The 13,822-nt window shown below is 37.9% G+C and overlaps 1 protein-coding gene across 2 annotated transcripts in view; it reads left to right on the top strand.

Moving 5' to 3' along the window:
* PCSK5 (proprotein convertase subtilisin/kexin type 5) overlaps positions 1-13,822 on the top strand; it is a 229,767-nt gene that overhangs the window by 167,095 nt on the left and 48,850 nt on the right. Inside the window, exons 18-21 of one of the 2 annotated variants that reach the window (XM_015652536.3) lie at positions 188-285; positions 672-801; positions 2,387-2,502; positions 4,254-5,177. In XM_015652536.3, the coding sequence (XP_015508022.1) occupies positions 188-285; positions 672-801; positions 2,387-2,502; positions 4,254-4,369 (460 nt within the window). In that variant the 3' untranslated portion in view covers positions 4,370-5,177. Of the gene's footprint in view, positions 1-187; positions 286-671; positions 802-2,386; positions 2,503-4,253; positions 5,178-13,822 lie in introns of those variants that run through there. The other variant, XM_015652533.3, reaches the window with a different exon arrangement.

Raw genomic sequence — 13,822 nt, 5'->3', positions numbered from 1 at the left:
CTGCTTTGCATTCCCTCTTTAAGTGATTGGTGTATCTAAATTTATGAAACATGACCAGTGAAGGAAGCTGATGAATTGTAATATATGGGTTGTACTTTGATTGAAAGAGAATTACTGGATTGTGCATGATCTTGTTCTCCTCTGTTGCCATTATCTGCCCTGTGCTTTTTTTTCCTTTTTACCATAGTTTGCATGGCACCAGATGTGCTATCCGTTGTGAAGAGGGAAAATACCATAATGGCAGAGAGTGTGAACCTTGCCACCGTTCCTGTGCCACGTGTGCAGGTACCACGCTGACATTCGTTGGGATAATTTTAACTCCTGCATGATTTCACCTCTGATTTTATTCCACTATATCACAGTAACAGTATAACATGATTGTTTACATGTGAATCTTTCATTCTCTTAGTAGTCTTTAATTACATTTTAAATATGGCAAACTCCTTTTAGCTAGTGTAGAAATCTAGGCTTTTAATTGAAAGTTTATATAGTCTTCCCTTTTTTTTTTTTCTATTTTAATTTTAGTAGAACTTATTATGATTTCCAGTAATGCTTTCTACTTTCTTCCAGGGACGGAATAATGACTATTATTCAGAAAAAGTTAGACTGAAATGATGTAATTGTTTATTTTAACAATGTACCTATCTCTGACAATTTCTCTTTGGACTAAGGTGCTGGAGTAGATGCCTGTATAAACTGCACACAGGGTTACTTTATGGAAGATGGAAGATGCGTGCAGTCCTGTAGTAGTGGTTATTACCTTGATCACGCCACTGAAAGTGGATACAAAACCTGCAAAAGGTAAGATCAGTGGCTGATATATCTGATATTTGGCAGTATATTAGCTATTACAGTACTGGAAATGATCCTACTTATTAGAAGATAAAATGCTATTGACTTCAAAACATCCAAAAATTACTTAATGCTAACTAAATGAAGGAAAATATTATTTTTGTCATTATTATTATTATTATATTTATTTTCATACAGGTGTTTTTTCTGGTATATGTGTGTGACCTTCACGTTAAAACAGCCTGTAGTAAGGGTGTAAGTAGATTTGCATAGAAGCGTAAAATTTACAAATCTGACAGAGGATCTGCATTTCTTACTAGCAAACAAAAATAATCAAACTGTGGGTTTTTTCATTACAAGTTAATTATTATTTATAAAGACCATTTCAGTTCTTGCACTGCATATTCACAAACATATCACAGGTATATTCTAAACTACTGTCCAGAATAGCTTACCTGACTCAGGTGCACAAATGGCTGGATAAATATTGGACAAAGTTGTTCTGTGCAGGAAGGAACATTTTTTCTACTCCATACATTGTTAAATATCATTTTTTGCTCTTTGGAATAATTTATTATTGACTCAGATCTAAGTTCAGGGCAGGAAGGTAATCACCATGTGTTTCAATATATTCCACATTAAAAGACAATCCGTACGTAATGAAAAGACAATGGAGCAAAATGGGTGATGAAGGGACTGGGCATCACATCAGTCATTTCTATGCTGTAGCTTCAGTTCATGCCTTTCTGGCACATGTATGCAGCATCAGCTTGATACTTTTGCTGATTATTTATGCATAGTTCCAATGCACTAGAATAAGGCAGCTGTGTAGCAAAAACTCTGTAACAGAAATTTGTTGATGGAAAGTGTAGCACCACACTATGACCAGGTCCCTAAGGCTGCCTGAGCATTTGGGTCTGGGGCAAGGTGCCCCTAGAAAGCTAACAAGGAAGGATGTCATGGACATGGGTTCTTGTTTGGGTATCCAAAAGCTTTCTTGCCTGGAAGGGGATCCAGGAACAAGAACAAGGATAGGCTGAGGGTCCAGGATTATATGTGAGATAAGAGAGGGTGGTTCAGAGGGCTAGGATCCAAAGGAAACAGGTAAAAGCGGTGCATAGGAGGGGTTAGGGACAGGGGTAACCAATGGGGATTTACAGGGCAGAGCAATGCACCAAAATAGGGCCAATGAGGGTCCAAGGAATGGAGAATATTCTGGAAGGAATACATAAAAGGTAAATGGGTGCTGAACAGGGTGACATAAACTTGGGAAACAAATAGAACACCTGAATCCAAAAGGATTAATATTCAACAGCAAAGACCTGTAGGAGAAAAGCTTCTCTCACCCCAGCCTCAAGAGGTACTACTTACTATTTCCTTTCTAGGGTCAAAGGATGAGGATCTTAGTCACTGGCCTTTGGGTCTCCATAGGAAAGAAGTTGCAGGGGTAGTCAATTATTTACTATCATAATTAGTAATATTATAGTACCTTGTACCTCTAGAAAGAACAAGTCCTTTGCAATACAAAAGAGATCTCCTAGGAAGTCTTATATTTGGTGAGACTGGAAGACCAACTCCTGCCATTGTCTTTCAGATGTGATGCCAGCTGTTTGGATTGCAGTGGCCAAGGAGACAGAAACTGTACGAGCTGTCCAAGTGGCTATAACCTAGACACTGGTGTCTGTGTCATTGGAACAGTATGCAAGGATGGTGAGTGCAAGTCTCTGAAAAGATCTATTTTATCACTGGCTGGCACCTTCTTCTTTTACTTGTATTGGGTTGGTTTGGCCTGCTTTTCTTCTTAAGTAAGAATTTTTTCAGGTGTATGAAAAGGACAAATTTACATTTGCATGTGTTAGCAAGATTAGTCGCATCCACTTTACCTGAATTTTCCTAAAATAATCTTTCCCCTTGCCAACAACCTACTTTTCCTTCCTTAGCATTTGTTCAAAAGCCATTGCTTTCAACAGATTTTTATATGAAGACTTTAGAGTACTATTAATAGAATTACAGTTGTCTATCTCACCACTTTGGATGGTGAAAATGCTGGTAAGTAAAAACAATTTAAAGCACCTGCAGGATTGCTTGACTTGTGTGAAAGGGTAGTGAGAAAAAAGGGATTCTGAAACAGGGAACATGCAGTTTAGGGTGGAGATTTGAACTTCCTCCAAATTCTCTGTGGCAACCAAGATAGTCGCCTTATTGCATATGATTGGCTTAATTATGCACTAATATTATTTCCTTTTTAAATGTCACAATTAAAGGGCAGCTTAGATAACCTTGTGCTTCCCTAAAATGTTACCACATTAATTACTTGTAAATAGAGCCCAACAAGTGCAATCCAACAGGAAGATCGTATCTAGGAAGATACCTGACATCAGATATACTAAACACTAACAGTGACTCCTGAGTCTAGCTTATTTCCACTGGATTTACTAAGAGTAAAATAAGACTTAAAAAAGAAAGAGCACAGGTGCAAGTCTTGTTTCTGTAGACCTTTGTACTTCCTGTTGGAATACAGGCTTCCAAACTTAGAAAAGTATCCTGTTTATTGTAAAGTTGCATTGCAGATATTGGTAAACTGGTCATGAGCCAGTTTCAGTCTGGACATTGGAAGAGTTACTGTCTAAAGAAAGTCCAGAAGACGACATATATAAATAGACAAATTGAGAAGTGTAATGTTAATATGGTATTGCAATTGATTTCTGCAATGCAAACTGGCATTTGAGATGCCAGTTTGGTCTTTAATGCAGCTGGATAAATCCCTCTTCATTTGTACCTGTGCAGCCTCAATCACATACGCTGTAGTTCCCGAGGGTGAGGACACCCCATCTCAGTACTGTCACCACCATTCTTCCAAATGCAGCGCTCATGGAAAGGGAGCACATGGATGTGCAGGCCTTCAGGCAGTTGCAATGCACCATGCTGGGTCACACCACATGGCCTGTGTTCTCAGCAGTCTAAAATATCAAGGAAAGTTCTGGAGGGTTTTGGGGCTTCTTTTCTGTTAATTTACAAAAGCACAGAGGGTCTCATTTCAATGCCTTACAATCAACTCATTCTACAGGATTTGCATTTCTGTTGAGAATGTTTTACTCTTTTTCTGTGGTTTGATTGTTTTATTCTTTTAATTCATAAAAATTGAGAGCAAATTCCTTTGCTGTAAATATCACTGTATTCTAATTATTCTCTTTCTAATCTTTTTTTCCTTTTCATAAATGGATACCAATCATTCCCTGTTGGACCACACAATATCTCTTCCTGAAAAAAAAAAAAAAAAAAAAAAATGCTGTTGACTGAAATTCCTTTTGATGGACCAAATTTCCTACTTGCTACCTGCTCCTGAATGGTCTCTTCAACCAAATCTGCATGTCTGACCAATTAAACCTTCCTCCATTGTACACGTCGTGCTCTCCAAACCTTCAACCTCCCCTCCTTCTCTTGCTGCTACCCTCTGGAAGCCACGGAAGAGTCCTGGGCCGAGGGAGGATTCTGTATGCTGGTGAAAAAGAACAATCTCTGCCAGAGGAAAGTGCTTCAGCAATTGTGTTGCAGAACATGTAAACAAAAGGGGTGAACTGACACCTCCCAGCATCCTCCTCCTCCTGTAGACTTACAGATTAATCCATATTACTGAAAAAGGAAAAAAAACAAAAAAAAAAAAAAAAGAAAGAAAAATAAAGCAAGCCACCTTTCTCCCTCTCCCCTCTCTTTGTCTGGGGAGATGGTGAACTGTTTGTTGGGACTTAAATGGAAAAACTACAACACGCCTACCTTTCATAACTGGGTGTCTAGAGCTAAGCATCCAGGATCACAGAGTCAGTATTGTGTGACCAAAGCATTTGATGCCAAAATTAACATTTAACTCTTGATTTGATTTCCTGTCAACCTTAGGATTATTCTTGTTTTTTGAAGGTTCTTTTTCTTCCCTTCTTTCCTGCTTCTTTCCACTTCAAGATGTTTAAAGAGTGTTTCAAGAATACAACACAAGTTTACATGGATTAAAACTAAACAATACAAAAAAGATTGCATTAGTCTTTTTTTGTGCTGTATGTATTGACAGGGGGAACTTGAGTTCCTGAGGGGATCAGAAACATCATTAGTGCAGGACTAAGTTCTGCCCCTTTTGTAACACTATTTTAAAAAATGGAAAGTGAACATTTCTGCACACATTTCTTTCTTACTTCCTCTGCTGTATGCTATTTTTTGTATCACATGCAATATGTATATATATGTTTGCCCAAAATGTGGTTTTGGTCATAGAGATTTCATTTTTAGACAGGTGGCTTATTAACAGATATGCTAGGATTTTTATTTTATTTTTTTAAATTGTCAAAGCTATTTCAAATAAACATAAAAAACCCATTGTTCCTGTAGTGGACAAATTTAGAATATACTACTTCTCTTGATTTGCATAAGTGAGAGTAATGTATATGCTCAGAAGTCAGAAAACATTGCTAACATGTAAGAAGTATTCATAAATTATTGTTGTCTTGTAATGTTCATTTAAAAAGGGGATATTATCATACAGATATGTGGAACTATTTCATAGTGCCCATATGTAAATGCCAGTGTGACTATATATGACAGGATGTGTTTACAGGACTGGATTTATAATTGTGCCAAATACACCTCCAGGAAAAAAATGCATATAGGGCAATAAATCGCTGGTTCTCTTGGTGCCGTGATGGGCCTGAATCTGCTTTTAACTGCTCACAATAGAAATTTCAGCAGGAATAGTCCTGCTAAGGCAAATGGAGTTACCTCACTGTAAAATGGTCCTGAGTGATAAGAGAAGTGGTCCCAGCCTCGCTCTTTTTCTACCCAGGCACATGGCTGCCAGTACGAATTTCTGTTTAATTTGTCTTCTTCAGCTTCACCCAGCATACTGTTCAAAAGACAGTCATTTCACAGAAAACAGAAAATTGAACTTCAAAGATACTGTTTACTGGGGATAATACTTAAAACATGCAAAGTGTCTTTCTCAGTTAGCTTTCCAGGACATACAAAAAGGAAATGGATTTCAGCTGTTAAAGCATGTAAATCCTGGAAAATAAAGGGGATCAAAAATGACTGTGGATGTTCTACAAAGAAAGAAATTCAAACCTTTAGAGGTAATGTCCTCTTTAGCAGAGAGCAGATAAACTATTATAGCCAGGTTCAGTATAAAAGAGTGCAGTCAAGCTCCTTTGGTGCCCATTACAAATTTCCTGATAAATATTCAAATTTGTGCTAGTTTAACTACTAGTCAGTTACTGCCTCATTTCTCAATATAGCGTGTTTAAATAGAACATAATGCTTTCAAAGTTTAAGTTAATATTATATATGTTATATATAAATATATATTCACTATTGAGATTTAATTATGTAATGGATTGTAAAGAATCTGTTTGGATACTTACAAATGTCGCTAACACTATTATAGAGAAGAAATTAATAACTTTGTTTTCTTTAAAAAAACTGACATTGTTATAACGAAATCCATTTTTACTGAAAAAAATACTGTACATGTGTAAAATGTTCAGTTGTTATTTGTAAAATAACAGGGTAGTTCTGTTGTAATTGATATTGGCCAAAATCAATGTTATTCCATATTTTATTTTTTCTATTAAATTAACCTAAATTCCTGTTCTTTTGGTCTGGAAAAACACGTCGATCCATATGATAAACATCTTTGTTGAAGGGCATAGGTAGCTCTGTGTTACAGAGCATTTAGATACCTGGGTGTTTAATTTTATTACAGACTTCTTTTAGTTTTAGTGATGGAATTTATGATTGCAGAAATACCTGGTTTACATGGAGATCATCTTTTGCGTAGTAACAGTACAGCCGTATCTGAGCCCTAATGGGCAACAATGTTTACTTCCTGTGATCTTTAAGAGTTTGTGATGGGTCTAGTCTGTCGTGTGTTCAGGATTAAAAAGCAAAATTTGCAACTACCTATTGGCTCAGGCAGCTAAGAAGGAAGTTCTCATCTTTGCAGTCGTACCGAGTGGCCACTTGTGTGGTGCCGGTGTCTGTCTGCATGCTCGCCTGTGGTGCAGCTCGGATCACAGCCACAGATCACTGCCTCTCGAGCTGTCCTTGCCAGGCCTAAAGGGCTCCATGCAGCCTCCTGTGTGACCCCTGCAGGCTCAGCTCCTTCTGGCACGAGCTGATGCTCCTGTTCCACTTACCACTTAGTCCCGTGGCCTGAGAGGAGACCAAAATGGCAGTGTATCTGGTTTGTCCAAGGGGCCGTGTGTTCAGATGGCATTTTAGACACACTTGAGGCCATGTAAACGATTTCCTGCAAAAAATCCCACCACTCTTTGTCCTTAGACATCTCATTGTCGCTGACCTCCTTTGACCTGGTTTCAAAACAAAGAGTTAGTCATCATTCCACAGTTTCCCTGTCAATCCCCAGAAGCATGCATATGTGGGATAGCACATTCTTAGCAGTAGTTTGGTGAGACCACACCTGAAAAAAGGTTGCCTACAGTGTTGTGTGAAGAACTGCTTTTTTCATCTCCTGCATCACCTTCATCTTCCAAATGAGCAGACAAGTAAGGATAAATCTTTGTTTTAGGCTGAAAACGGGGATTTTCTGGTGTCAGCTCAGACTCTTTGATCATCTTTGGTTGTTATGCTTTAATATCTGTTGTGAGAGACATGGAAAATTTGTAAGCAGCTTATCCCTGGTACTTGTACTATAGGATCACTGCAGCAACAGGATTGCAATTGAAAGAAGCTAGTTTGTTCCCAGTTGAGAGTTTTCTTCGGTGACTGCTCCTCCTGCTCTGATTCAATACTGAGAGCAGTTTGGTGTGTTCAGTATTTGACACTGTTGATGATGCGCAGAAAAAATACAGACCATTTCAGAAAGATCAGAAGCTACTATGTGTGAACAAAATTATGATTTTCTCTATGTCAGGAAAGACTGTGTATGGCATCATTAATTTAATTTTATTTATACCACAAGTCAAAAAGCAATGATGAATTGAAGATGCCATTATTGTTAGAGCATTATATTTCCCAGTTCATATTTGTCTAGGAGAACCCTTGATTTAAATGCAAATTGGATACACATCTAGGCCTTTTCTTCACTAGAAGTCCCAAAGTTTTTAAGTAAAGACAACTGTGGTCATAAAAAAAACAAAAAAAGTAGCCATAGACACTAAAAAAAGTTTACCATTCCCCAGACCTGCAGAACATCCTTCAGAAGCCTGTTGTGTGGGGGTGTCACTTTATGTTCCTTTTTCTGCAATGGAGTTCCAGCCTTACTCCCTTTTTAGCTGTAGCTCTTCACCTCAGGATCAGATGCCAGAGGAGGTCAGTGGAAATCTTACACTTCTGACCAGACATTTGGCTTAGCCCCTGCCTACCCACACCCACTTGTATCCTCTGGCACTCCCTGCCTCTGCCTGGTGAGGCTTTGCAAACTTCCCCAGTGTGAAGCACACTACTTTCTAGTACAGATTTCCCTGTGAGACCTGACACACTACCCCAGTGTCTGATGGCAGCTTTCCAATGCCATGTCAAATTCCTTGCAACTGAATCTGTTGTGTAATAGCTGCTGACAATGTCAGACCAGAAAAGGTTTGACAGAGGTATGAGTAAACCCACATGCTTCTGCACTAGAGCTATCTACAGCAATTTCACCCATCACTAAATGCAAGTTACAACTGTTGATGACCAAGTTAATTTTCTTAATAGCTGTCTGTTACTTTTTAATGAATATATTTAATGAACTAAATGGTTGTAAGAAGGCCTATTATAAATTCAAGATTCCTGTAAAGACATATAAGAGATTGCTTGTATGAGTCAAAGCTTTTAATTTGTCTATGATCCATTGCCATGTCTTATATTTATATTGGATATGCCATTGTGCTGTCATTGGTACAGAATGAACCAAGAAAAGTTTTGCCATTAGATGCTTGTGCAAGATATTCAAAGCAAGCATTAAAAAAGTTTTACAGCATTCAAATAAAAACTCTAGTCAAGTTTTCATCAAAAGGAAACTGATGCACAATAACTTGCTTGACCTTTTTCTTTTATTTTTCAGAATAGAGAATTTCAATCAGTGAAAAAAAAGGATTGAAAATATATTTTTGATGAGCATTTTCTTTACTGGGGAAAAAACCCATATCTGTTTAACATCATTTTAATTATATATCTTACTTAAACTAATTTGTGATATTTCTATTTTTTATTGAAATAGATGATTATTTGATTATTTACTACCACCTGCCATGATGCTCTGTTGGGTCTTAAATCCTCCACATTAGCAAGAATTAAAGAGCTGTGAGTGTAGTGTCCATAAGAACAAACGAGGGCTCTTAGTATAACATCCAACCAGTGGAAGTGCAGCCAGCACTCACATTTCCATCACTGGTTCCACAGCAATGAGCAAGGAAGGTTTGGACCTATCAAAGGCCTTGGGCATTCTGTGATTTCTCAGAGCACAGAAATACTAGTCTTACTAGGAAAATTGTTCTGAAATCCTCAGGATAAAGCCAAAGAGACTGCAGTAATGTTCACCTGCTGTACAAGTGTAGCAGATAACACCATAGAGTTAATGTTTAATACTTGAGCTATGCTTGAAATTATCCTGAAGGACTTCCTTTTTGGATTAAAAAGCAGAGTTTACACATAGAAACAGAGACAATTTTCACTTCCAGAATGGAAGTTGTAGTCAATGGAAAACATTATGGAGAGGAAGCTCTGAATATTTTTTAAAATATAATTTCAATAAGCAACAAATGCAGACTCTTTGTGCTGCACCAAAGGCTGGTCTTTGTTGGGTTTTGGCAGCAAATACATGAGTAGGTCATGTATTTGCTGCCAAAGATGACCAGGGAAGCTTAGAAGAATGACCCTTGTACAATCTTCTATTGGTTTTTCTGAGTGTTTGGGGGATGGATTTGTTGAAGGTCTTCTGGGAAACCAGCAACACTTTTCAAAGCAAAAACCACTCATCCATCAGAAAACGCAGTAGAGAGCAATGAGGTGATTAAGTACCCATTTTTCCAATCGGCCTGGTGGTGAGAGGCCAGAACACTGACGAGCAGTAAAAACTTGTTTACCCAAGGAGAATTAATGGTTCTATCATGCAAATTCAACAGTAACACTGAATGTTTACTGGAGCATGACTAATGTGATTTAATTATAATTCAGATAATGCTGCATAACTTTTTCATTTACAATTGTCCTTGGCCTGCCCACTGCCCTCCTCTTGATGCCTGCAGATGTTCTTTGAGATGTGGGTTGGAAGGAATGTCTAGCTTCTGATTGCCAGTCCCCACAGATCAAGTTGCTGTCAGCTGTCATGCTCATGATTATGCTAATGGACCATTCTGTGCAATGCCACCGTATAAAAATACAAAAATAACTCAAATATTCATTCCCAAATAAAGTAGCCCCTTTCCTTACTACAAGAGCAAGGCTATACCAAAAGGAAGTTGAGTAAATATTGGTCTTGCTATGTCTGCCTTAACACAGCTTCTCTGAACACTTTAAAGGCTGAAAGGAGGGTTCAAAATTAGTTCCCAGGGCTAAACAAAGCCTCTCCGCAGAGGCTTCTTCTATCAAAGTTAGAAGAGCTGTATCATCAACATGGAATACGTAATGGTTGAAGAGAATGTATTCTGCATTCATAAAAATAAAATTTCCAGAAGTGCTTATAGCAGAGACCAGGAACCAGGGAAGATTTCAAGCAAGGGAAGATCACCAGTGTAAGTGTATTGAGGAGGCTGAACAGTTACAGATGGAAATAAAATGTAGAGTTTTATACCACTCATTAAAAGGTTTCATTTCATCTGCTTCTTAATTCCAAGGATGTACTTGTATCTTTATGGAAAGTTTCTTTCAGGCTTTAATATTCCTTCATCTCTGCAAATTAAACAAGAATTGCATTTAATTAATAGGACAAATCTATGTTGTTACATCTTGGAACAATAGTTGGCCTGCTGAAATCTGCCCAGTTATCAGCAGATCTCTGTTCATAGCCTGATTAAGCTGAAGATATCCAGTATGAACAGCCCATACAGGAGCTTCTCAGCTTAAGATGGATGACACCACTGAAATACTGCTCCAAAGCATCCAGCTCTTCCCACTTCAGATTTATGTCTATTCAAATCAGACTGCAGAAATCCTGCAGCAGTCAAGGAAGGTTCTGTGTATGGAAAGTACATACTCCTTGCTTTATAATGGAGGAGAGAGACACACTGTTGTTACCTTGGTTGCCTCTGATGTGTGTTTTCCTCTGGCACCGAAAGATTCTATCTCTAATGTACTCCATGTGCTAATAACATCAGCTTTTCTCAAAACATACTGCATTTGGTTTTTGTATTTCACAAGCAACTACCTAGCCTTCCAAAGCAGTACCATCAGTACTGTGTGATAATTTTCAGTCAGGTTCAAGTGTTTCTGTTCCACTGCCCTTTAGAAGATTCTCAGCTACTGATTTTTATGAAGAATGGGAAGCTTGAAAACAATTAAGAGGAAAATTTCCCGCTGCAAAGCTCAAGAATGGAGGGGCTGAACATATTTTTTTTTTCCATTGTGAGTCCAAAATTTTGAGAGTGCTATGGTATTTCTCTGTACTTCAACAAGTGAGAAGGGTACAGACCAAAGCTTTATTGATACAGATCCACGGAGATTGTTCCATTTCCCTTCCTCCTTTCAGGAAAGGTGAATTTCAGGCGATAGGTGAGCAGCAGAACACCTTGCCAGACTCTGATTTAGGTGCTTACACAGTCAAGAGGAGAAATCATGAACCCAGCCAGCTCATGCTTCCAGGAATCCACATAATTAGTACAAATGGAGTTTTAAAACAAAATTTTTAAACACCTAAAAAATTAGTGGAAATGGAAATTTAAAGGTGATTTTTTTTTAAAAAAAAATCTTCCTGGGGACTGTTTATGGCCACTAAGTACTGCTGAGGGCTCTGGCTCTTAAATGGGTTTCTAACAACAATTGTATTAATACCATGTAGAAATGGGGAGAGAAGTACATCTTGTAAAGGGAAGAGAAAATCCCTTTGTGCTAGAAATAAATAAGGCAGCTTTGGCTAATGTGAATGTTTTTATTCTGCAGGGAAAAGTGTAGAGGCCCATGTAAGACAGTGGAGACTGATAAAGGCAATTTCCTCACTCCTGACTGTCATGATTACAGCTGACCTGAGTCTCTCTGTGTGATCTCACCTAATCCTGCAACAAAGGGGCCTTTCATCGTAAAATCATTATATCACACTCAGCACACAGCTATTCAGGGAAGAGATGTTCAATCCTTTTCAAGGTTCTGCTTTGCCCCTTGGCACAAGGGGGAGATTTAGTGACTTAGGAATCAATATCCTATTTTCAGCCTTCTCATTTGTCATTGCCTAGAGCACTTTTGAAAAGAAGACTTCCAAGCCTGAAACCTTCTCATCATCTCAAATCATAATACCCAAAACTTTCATCCCTTCTGCACATCCGAATAAGGAGACAGAAATTTGGACATTGTGTAACTAGCAGGAGCCCTAAAACCAAAGCTAGACAAGTAATTGGAAACCAGATGCAAGTTTTGTACAATTGCCAAATCTGAGGGCAAAGGAAATGTGTTCATCTTGAAAATGCTACAACATGGACATGGCAAGTTTTCTTTCAGGGAGCTGTAATCTATCAAACACTGAGACCCTGGGCTAAGCTGAGGAGTAACTTTAAAAAGAACCTTCAGAGTGCATTTGCATGGATTTTTATATGCAAGTTAGTTTTAGTTATCTGCTTAAGTTCTATGAATAAATGTTTCTTCAGAGAACTCAGGGAGCTGATCCCACAAGCCAGACAAAATAAAATGTATCACAGCCAAACATGAGAAAAAGCAGAGAGCTCCCTAAGACCAACTTATTTCAGTTCTCCCAGCTGATGGATGTAAAGCAATTCTGAGCAGTTTTCATTTATCTGCTTTCTCAAACTTTTATAACCCATAAGATTACATACAAAGAATCCTAGTATGAAATCCATATCCATATTTCCATGAAAAATTTAAGGAAAAACCATTGTGGCAATGTTATAGACAATAAAGAGCATTTTAAGTTAGATGAAGTGATATTTTGATCAAACAAAGTGGGGAAATAACATGACTTGCAGTGACTAAGTCTCATGGCGGGACTGCAAGAGAAAAGGATTTATGACAGGCAGCACATGAAGGTCTGCACTTCCATGCATAACTGACAAGGATATTCACATCCTCATCTCACTGATCTCCCAAATTATCATGTGCTGTCAATAAATGGCTTTGGGAATCAAGAGAGAGATTGTGACAAGGTAAAGGTACACTGATGCTGCTTATGCAAAGACATGGAATGACTTGGCAACTATGACAAATGCTCCAGGCTGGGACTCAGGAGAGACAGGTTCTAGTTTGCTGTTGTAAACTAATTTGATTATATTATTGCAACTCAGGTTTCTACTTCCTTAGTGGAAAGAATAGTTCTTACCTCACTTTAAAATGCATCATATGAACTGATAGGAACTGAGCATTAAGGTTAGGGATTTTGTATGGAGTTAAAGGCACAACGTGAAACCTGGTGTAGCCCAAATATGGAGTTAAATATTTCTAACTATGGACACAAAAATAATATATTAAAATCTTCCTATTATGAGGAATCAAGTATGTTAAGGTATTGTTATTCCTACAATATGTCCTTTTTCTTCAACAATGTGACAAATGTTTTTAAACAAGGTAACAACATAGCAGAATTAACATGATAATGAATGATAAATATGAGATGATCCAAAGTACCTGATGATCATCGCCTGATTGAAAGCTACGTGAAGACACATTGCTGAGAGTATTCCTCTATTAAAAGTATGTTAGACAGATAAAGATTTCTAATACAGAAAATAAAAAAAGGATTGAGGCTTTGGCAGCCTGTATTTATCTAGCTAGATTTGTAGAGAAATACATTGCTCACAAGGAATTCTGACAGATGGTTGAACTGCCCCGTGGAATAGTTTAAAAGTCTTCTTTTTTGAAGTTCAATGTCAACTCTTTGAATATCCACCAA

This window comes from Parus major, chromosome Z (assembly GCF_001522545.3).
Source record: "Parus major isolate Abel chromosome Z, Parus_major1.1, whole genome shotgun sequence".
In the NCBI taxonomy this organism is placed as follows: Eukaryota; Metazoa; Chordata; class Aves; order Passeriformes; family Paridae; genus Parus; species Parus major.
Note: the sequence above shows the minus strand (reverse complement) of the source record. Positions and strands in the feature narration are given on the sequence as shown.